Source organism: Rhinolophus ferrumequinum, chromosome 18, assembly GCF_004115265.2.
Source record: "Rhinolophus ferrumequinum isolate MPI-CBG mRhiFer1 chromosome 18, mRhiFer1_v1.p, whole genome shotgun sequence".
NCBI lineage: Eukaryota > Metazoa > Chordata > Mammalia > Chiroptera > Rhinolophidae > Rhinolophus > Rhinolophus ferrumequinum.
Window position 1 is genome coordinate 50,621,566 of NC_046301.1, and position 8,310 is coordinate 50,629,875.

The window sequence follows — 8,310 nt, forward strand, 5'->3', positions numbered from 1 at the left end:
AGCATTGGCTGGGAGGGGGTGCTGAGAGGGCTAACCTGGGGGTGGGTGGGGGAATGTGTGGAGGCCTTGGCTGGGACAAGGCTAGATGAACCATTTATGTGTGTGGCGGGTCCTTGGACATCCAGTCTGCAAGGAGAGGGAGGTGGGGTGGAGCCCTTGAGATGGCCCGTGAAGGTGGGTGAAGGGTCTGCTGCTGGTGGGGATGGAGCGCCCCTGGTGTACTGAATGCATTCTGGATGACAATCCTTCAGCCGTCACAACCACTTCCGTCACAACCACTTCCGTAAGTGTCATCATGGTCCCTATTGTACAGTGAGGAAACAGGCATGGGGAGCGAAGGAAGTCATTCCCCTATCAAAATGGCCTGGTGGGACCTTGGAGAGTTCCCAGAGCCTGTGACAAACTGCAAAAGCATAAGAAGTTCCCTCCGAGATGGGGAAAAAATCCTGATGACTCTTAGGATCAAGCTGTTTTTTTTTCTTTCTCTTTTTTTAATGAATAGATTTATAGCGATTTTCGGTTTACAGAAAAATGAGTGGAAAGCAGAGGGTTCTCATCTACCATCTCACCATTAGTAACATCTTGGCATTTGTGCTAATTTGTTACAACTGAGTCAATATTGACACATCAATATTAACACAAGTCCACAGTTTATTAGGGTTGTAAGTCAGTGGGTTTCAACAAATGCATAATGACTTGCTTCCACTGTTACAGTATCATAAAGGATAGTTTCTTCTAAAAATTCTGTGTTCCATTTCGTTATCCTTCCCCCTTCGCTGATCTTTTTTCTGTCTCCAGTTTTGCCTTTTCCACAATGTCATGCACTTGCAATCACAGAATATGTAGACTTTTCAGACTGGCTTCTTTCACTTAACAAGATGTATTTAAGGTTTCTCCGTAGCGTGAGCACGCTCCATGCCAAGAGCCCGGGTGGAGGCCTCTCAGGGTCCTGAGAGATAGAGATCCTCAGGGAGCATTTGCAGAAGGAATTCAACATGTGTTTCAGCCCCCACTCTGTGCCAGGCATAGCTCAGGGGACTTTCCAGTCATCAGTGAACAAAACAAACCAGGCTCTCATGGAGCTTATGTTTTAATTAAAGACAACTAACAAATATGTTAGAAGTTTCAGGAACTTCAAAGTGCACTAAAATGCGCCCTACTCCAGGAAATCTCTCCTCTCCTTCCTTCACCCCACCCCACGTCCCATTCTTGGGGTCCCCCAGCTCTTGCCTCGCCCTCACACCACGGCGTTGGGAGCAACTGCGCCAGCTCCAACAGTCCTAACCCAAGGAAAAACCTCTTAAGTCCAGCATGCTAAGAATCAATGAGCGCGGCCAGCCCGACGGCCCCGCCCTGCGCAGGCTTCACTCGTGGGATTGCGCATGTGCCACAGGCGGCCACCAAAAGCACTGAGCACCGGGCGGCCCGGCCGGCCTAAGCGCAGGCGCACTGGAGGCCGCCGGGAGCGCTTCCGCCTCCCCTCCGTCGCCATGGCCGCGCCGGCCCCAGGCTTGATCTCGGTCTTCTCGAGCCCGCAGGAGCTAGGCGCATCGCTGGCGCAACTGGTGGCGCAGCGGGCGGCGTGCTGCCTGGAGGGGGCCCGCGCCCGCTTCGCGCTCGGCCTGTCGGGCGGCAGCCTCGTCTCAATGCTGGCCCGTGAGCTGCCCGCCGCCGCTGCCCCTGCCGGGCCTGCCAGTCTCACCCGCTGGACACTGGGCTTCTGCGACGAGCGCCTGGTGCCCTTCGAGCATGCCGAAAGCACCTATGGCCTCTACCGGGTGAGAGCTACGGAGGCCGCCGGGGCTCATGTCGAGAAGGCGGTGTCCGTCGCCTGCGCGCGGCTACGGGGGCCGCTGGGGGTCACACAATGCCCTCTGCCTCTAACTGGATGAGAGCAGCAATGGTCAGCCGGGTGCTCAGAGGTCCCGCCTGGGCTGCATTTGCACTGCCATTTGGGTGGGCTGGTGGGGCCCTCGAAGTCCCTCTTTATGCCTTAGGAGGGAGCCAGGCAGAGGGAAAGGCCTGGGCAAAGGCACGGAGTGAAGCAGAGTGGCCCATGCACTTGCAATCAAGACAAAACAAGAGTGGCCAGGGACCTAGGGAAGTTCAGGCGCCGCAGCCTCGGAGCGGGCGAGCGCAGAGTTAGGGAAGAGCCAGATAGGTGTGGTCTGGCGGGGAGCCAGTTTCCTACCTACAATCAGGATGGTTCTCAATGGCCTTCACGCGGCTTGTGTGCGGATGACCTCCAAGGCGGGTTGTCATTCACCCTGGGCCCCAATGCCTGTAGAATCAGGGAACACTCTCCGTTTTACAAGCAGGGAAACAGGCTTGGAGGAGCCGTAGTCTGCCCTGAGTTTCCCCCGGCTGCGTCTGTGTCCACTCCTGCTCTAGGGGAGGAAAACAACCTGCTCAGGGAATGTGGGAGGCGTGGGCCTGACCGGGAGCCTAAGGTCTCTTAGGTCTTGAGTGTGCTGCATAAGAAGTTTAAGCTAATGATTTTATGGGGTTTTTTGGGTGATAAGCAGGAATTTTTACTGATTACCTAGTGCTTGATCCACATCATCTCATGAAACCCCACAATAACCTATGAGGCTGTACCTCCATTTCATAGATGGAGAAACTGAGGCCAGAAGACCGACGTTTACCTTTCCGAATCACCTAGTGACCAGTGGGGGAGCTGGGGTTTGAACCTGCCCTGCTCAACCCTCAGTGTATAGCTTGTCTGGGGCTGGAAGGTCAGCAGGACCTCATGGAGAGCAGAGAGGGGCTGGGTTTTATCCCAAGGGCCAAGGAACCATGGGGGCTTTGAAACAGGGCCGTGATGTGGCCAGATAGGTGTAGGCCAGGGCCAGGAAGCCCCCAGTCATGATAAATTTGAAAGATCCCTGGCTGATTGACGCTGGGATCCACTAGGATTTCAACTTACTTAGGAAATGGGTGTAATGACAGTTGAGTCTTATTCTGGAGGATCCAGGTGGTGATATATGCAAACCTGCACTGCCATGACTCTGTTGGTGACCCTATCCCTCCATATGTCACAGACTCATCTGCTCTCCAAGCTGCCCATCCCCGACAGCCAGGTGATCACTATTAACCCCCAGCTGCCCGTGGAGGAGGCGGCGGAGGACTATGCCAAGAAGCTGAGACAGGTGAGTGTCTTGGAGCAGCCATAGGGAGACCTCGCCCATGAGATGGCCACTCCCAGGGTGACAGACAATTCTTTTTTTTTTTTTTTTTTAATTTTATTGGGGAATATTGGGGAACAGTGTGTTTCTCCAGGGCCCATCAGCTCCAAGTTGTTCTTCAATCTAGTTGTGGAGGGCACCGCTCAGCTCCAAGTCCATTCGCCATTTTCAATCTTAGTTGCAGGGGGCGCAGCCCACCATCCCATGCGGGAATTGAACCAGCAACCTTGTTGTTGAGAGCTCGTGCTCTAACCAACTGAGCCATCTGGCCACCCCTCCAGCAGCTCAGCGGCAGCTCGTTGTCTTCAGTCTAGTTGTGGAGGGCGCAGCTCACTGGCCCATGTGGGAATCGAACTGGCAACCCTGTTGCTCAGAGCTCGCACTCTAACCAGCTGAGCCATCCGGCCACCCGTGACAGAACATTCTTGTCTGCATGATCATCACTGGCAGAAGCTCCTCTGGGGTCAGTCGCAGACCCCTCTGGGGATTCCCCCTCTGAGAGGCCACAGCCCTGACCTGGGGTCCCTAAGGGTGGCCTTGCCTCTGACATCCTGGTAGTGGGCCTGGGTCCTCACATCTTGGAGACAGTTGTGTCCCCAGACTCTCACCCAGTCGAGCAGGTGAAACATGGAAACTTGTTCATTAGAGTCCCTTTTGTGTATATGAGGCTGAGCAGTGCTCCTTGTGTTACAGCCACTTACTGTTCTTTTCCTGACAAGTATTTATCCTTTGAGCCCCTCCCTCACAACCTCTCTGAAGTGTCTTCTTCCCCCCGCCCAGGCCTTCCAAGGGGACTCCATCCCAGTTTTCGACCTCCTGATCCTGGGGGTGGGCCCTGATGGCCACACCTGCTCACTTTTCCCAGACCATCCTCTCCTGCAGGTGAGTGCACCCACATAGGCACCGATGGCCACACCTGCTCACTGTTCCCGGACTATCCCCTCCTGTAAGTGAATGAACCTACGAGGGCCCTGCTTACATCTGAGCCCTGGGCTCTACCCTCTGGGGCTTCCAGAGGGAAACTAGGAAGTGCCTATAGCAGGGTTCAAGTCAGCCTGTGTCAACAGGCATGCCCACTGGGCTTAACCCTTCCGAGCCTCAGTTTACCCATCTTAAAATAGGGGCCTTAAATCAAGTACCACAGAATTAGTAGAGTGGGATGGAATGATGGGTGGACCATGCCTGATGCGCATAAGTGCTCAAGAAGTGGAAATGATGTCCTCCTGTCTCTACCCGGGCCTCCCTCACCCCAGGAGCGGGAGAAGATTGTGGCTCCTATCAGTGACTCCCCGAAGCCACCACCACAGCGTGTGACCCTCACACTTCCTGTGCTGAATGCGGCCCGAACTGTCATTTTTGTGGCGACTGGAGAAGGCAAGGCAGCTATTCTGAAGGTAATGATGAGGGCCTCATTCTCAGGGAGGTCACGGGCACGTGGACCTGGGGATAGAATATGACCCCAAGTGCTATTGTGCTGGAAGTACCAGATCCCAAGATACTTAAGTAATTCTTGGGTTGAAGGGAAGAGAGAAACTGTAACTACAGGGTGGTTAGGAATGAAGTATTAAGAAAGGAGATTGATGAGGTGGGGCCAAAGCTGCACTCAGGTAAATTCATAGCATTAAATGCATTAAAAATTATTAAATAGAAAACTATTGAAATAAACAAGTACTTTACTCTAGAATTAGAAAAATGAACAGTAACACAAAGAAAAGTCAGCAGATGGGATAAATGAAATCACAATCAGAAATTAGTGAATTGGTTAATATTCTTAAAAGCTAATGGTAAACAGATCCAAAAGATAGATAGACCCCTGGCAAAGCTGATCAAAAAAGAAAAAAATCATATGTAGGAATAAATAAAAAGATAGGAATAAAAAAAAAGTTATACATAATATTTAAAGAAAACATAAAATAAATAAATTAAGATAGTAAAAGTAAACTAAACGAAAAAATTTTAATTCCTGTCATTTAAAAGATCAATAACTATAGGAGAAACTGGAAATATTTTTAAAGATAAATAAATAATTCTCTCCCCACAAACTGTCAGGCCCAGATGTCCTCACAGGGATGGCTTAATGTTAGGGTTTGGGGTGTAGACTCCAAAAAGTCCAGCAGACCCATGTCCCTGTCAGTGATGCCCAGCATGGCCTCAGGTGGCCATCCCCCCAGCCTCAACTTTCCCATCTACAAGGTGGTTTGGAAGGGGGCCCCTCCCCATGGACCCCTTGAGGGAGGCCCCCCAGAGCCTCAGCTTCCCTGACTGTACAATGTGGTGAGAACAGAGGTGACCTCACTAGGCTGTGGTCAGAAGTCAGTGAGTTATAGACACAACGTGCTTGGGGGCAGGCCCAGCTGGCAGAAATCAGTGTTTATGGTGTATAATGCCCACTCATGAGGTCACGTCAAGGGGTCGACATATCATAGACCACTGAGCCAAACCCTGCCAGCTAAGAAGGGGTTTTTAACTTTTTAAGTGGTTTGGGGAAAAAAAAATCAAAAGAATAATAATATTCCTAGGTGTGTGAAAATTGGACAGAATTCAGATTTCAATGTCTACCAATAAAGATGTGTTGGGACACGCTCACCAATGTGTCGATGTGAGCCGAAATAGTGACTGTGGTCTTTGCAGAAAAGGTGTGCCAATCCCTGTATTATACAGTCACAGACCATAGAAGGGAAGGGACCTGTCCCTACTGACTGTTTGAAGCTGGGACATCTGGAAGGGCATCACATCCTGAGAGTAGGAGAGTCTAATCCATACGGGGCCTGGGAGCTCTGAGGGACGCTGGGGGTGCGGTGGGGCCTCACACACCTGCCTTCTCCACACAGCGAATTTTGGAGAACAAGGAGGAGAACCCACTCCCTGCCGCCCTAGTCCAGCCCCACACTGGGAAACTCTGCTGGTTCCTGGACGAGGCAGCGGCCCGACTCCTGACTGTGCCCTTCGAGAAGCATTCCACTTTGTAGTCTGTCCCAAGGGATGCCACAGCTTGGGACCACGTGCAGCCTGAGGGGGCTGGGACCTTCCAGGGCTGGGCCCCTCCACCACCACATGCCGGGCTTCATTTTCGAAAAGCCAGGTGGTGTTGACAAGGTCTGGCCACCAGCCCTGCCTGGGGGCTTAGGCCATTGGCCGTGGCTCTGAGCAACCCAGATATTAAAAGGACCATTGGCTCCATCTCCCCTGTCTTGTGGTCCTTGGTGGGAAGTGGAACCAGGGGCACCCAGACTAACCAGAAGCCCTTTTCCCATCAGGTAGAGGACAGGGATGGGCACCCTCAATTAGTTTCCCGGGCTGTGTAGTAAGGTTCCACAGGATTGATTGTCTCATACTCTTGAATGCCAGAAGTCTAAAGTCAAGGTGGTAGCAGGGTTGATTCCTTCTGGAGGCTCTGAGGGAGAGTCTGTCCCAGGCCTCTCTCCTGGTTTCTGTTGGCTGCCAGCACCCCTTGGCTTGTGACAGTATTACTCCCGTCTCTGTCTTTGTCATTGCATGGCCTTTTCATGTGTGTGTCTCTGTGTCCTCTTCTACTAAGGACACCTATCATTGGATACAGGACCCGCAGTCCAAGATGAGCTCATCTCAAGATTCTTAGCTAATTATATCTGCAAAGACCCCTTTTTCCAAATAAGGTCACATTCTGAGGTTCCAGGGGTTAGGATGTGGACATAATCGTGTGTGTGTGTGTGTGTGAGAGAAAATACGTGTACAACATAAAGCTTACCGTCTTAACCACTTTTAAGTGTCCAGTTCAGTGGCATTAAGTACATTCACATCGTTGTGCAGCCGTCACACCATCCACCTCCAGCCTGAAACTCTGTCCCCGTCAAACACTAACTCCCAACCCCCCTCTCCTAACCTCTAGCACCCATCATCTACTTTCTATATCTAGGAATCTGCCGACCCTAGGGACCTCACATAAGTGGGATCATACAGTATCTGTCCTTTTGTGTCTGGCTTCTTTCACTCAGCATAATGTCCTCACAGTTCACAGTTCATTCATGTTGTCACGTGTGTTAGAATCTCCTTCCATTTTATGGCAGAATAATTCTCCACTGTGTGGATGGACCACATTTTGCTTTTCCATTTGGATGTCAATGGACACATGGTTTAGCTCTTATGAATAATGCTGCTGTGAACATGGGTGTACAAATATCTCTTTGAGACCCTGCTTTCAATTCTTTTGGGGATCTACCCAGAGGTAGAATTGCTGGATAGTATGGTAATTCTATTTTTAATTTTGGGAGGAACCTCCATACTGTTTTCCACAGCAGCTGCAGCATTTTATATTCCCACTAACAGTGCATGAGGGTTCCAATTTCTCCATCACCAACCCTTGTTATTTTCTGTGTTTGTTTGTTTCTAGTGGCCGGTGGACATATCTTTTGGGGGGGACACAATTCAACCCATTATACACTCTGGCCAAGCTCCCACTGCACACCCAGGGCCAGTTGCGACCTCTGCACCCTGCCCTGCTGCAGGCCTGCTCAGAGCCTTGAATGTGCCAAGGCACCTCTAGTCTCAGCTGTGCTGGGGCTGCAGCGTCTGCTAGTGACCCACCTGTCAGCTTCTCTGGCTCCAGGAATCTTGGTGGAGGAGGCTGGTGGGCACAGAGCGTGGGGAACTTTGCCAAGCATGGGGGCCAGGGAAGGGGCTGGCAGAGGCACCCGAGGGAGACAAAGGAATTGAAACCGCAAAGCTGAAACCACAGAAAGTGAAGTTTCCTATAACGTCTTGCTGGGGTCAGTCACTCAGATAAAAGAGTGAGGAAGTGGGCCGCTGGGGTTAGCGCAAACAGGTTGAGAAAAGCAGAGGAGGGCGTTGGAAGGAAGTCAGCCGAGCCATGGGTTTGGGCAGGTGCAGGTGGCTGTGAACCCCAGAGCAGAGGCCAGAGCAGGGGTGCCCAGAGGCGGAGGGACGATGATGAGAGGCACAGGGGGCCCTGCTTGGGGCATGACACCTCTCCTGTGCCCCTCTTCCCAGAGCAGCAGGGCTCCCTGTGCCAAATGTGCCGGTGGCTCCCTTTCACTTTGAGGGGAACCCACTGTTCTTACTGGCCCAGAAGCTTCCGTGTGGCCCCTGCGACCCCTACACCCCTCCCCTCACATCTGCTCCTCACTCA

The 8,310-nt window shown here is 51.9% G+C and overlaps 1 protein-coding gene across 1 annotated transcript; it reads left to right on the forward strand.

Moving 5' to 3' along the window:
- The first annotated feature begins 292 nt into the window (after positions 1–292).
- PGLS (6-phosphogluconolactonase) lies at positions 293–6,365 on the forward strand. The gene is made up of 5 exons (XM_033134046.1): positions 293–1,778; positions 3,042–3,149; positions 3,966–4,067; positions 4,439–4,579; positions 6,017–6,365. Exons 1-5 carry the CDS (start codon positions 1,383–1,385, stop codon positions 6,152–6,154), a joined length of 885 nt encoding a protein of 294 aa, XP_032989937.1. The 5' UTR covers positions 293–1,382; the 3' UTR covers positions 6,155–6,365.
- Positions 6,366–8,310: the final 1,945 nt, after the last annotated feature.

What these genes read in the sequence shown, in the direction of transcription:
- PGLS (XM_033134046.1), top strand. Translation starts at nt 1,383, where the DNA reads ATGTGCCACAGGCGGCCACCAAAAGCACTGAGCACCGGGCGGCCCGGC. An exon ending in GCACCTATGGCCTCTACCGG is followed by an intron (nt 1,779 to 3,041) that starts GTGAGAGCTACG and finishes CATATGTCACAG; the next exon opens with ACTCATCTGCTCTCCAAGCT. An exon ending in GCAAGGCAGCTATTCTGAAG is followed by an intron (nt 4,580 to 6,016) that starts GTAATGATGAGG and finishes TTCTCCACACAG; the next exon opens with CGAATTTTGGAGAACAAGGA.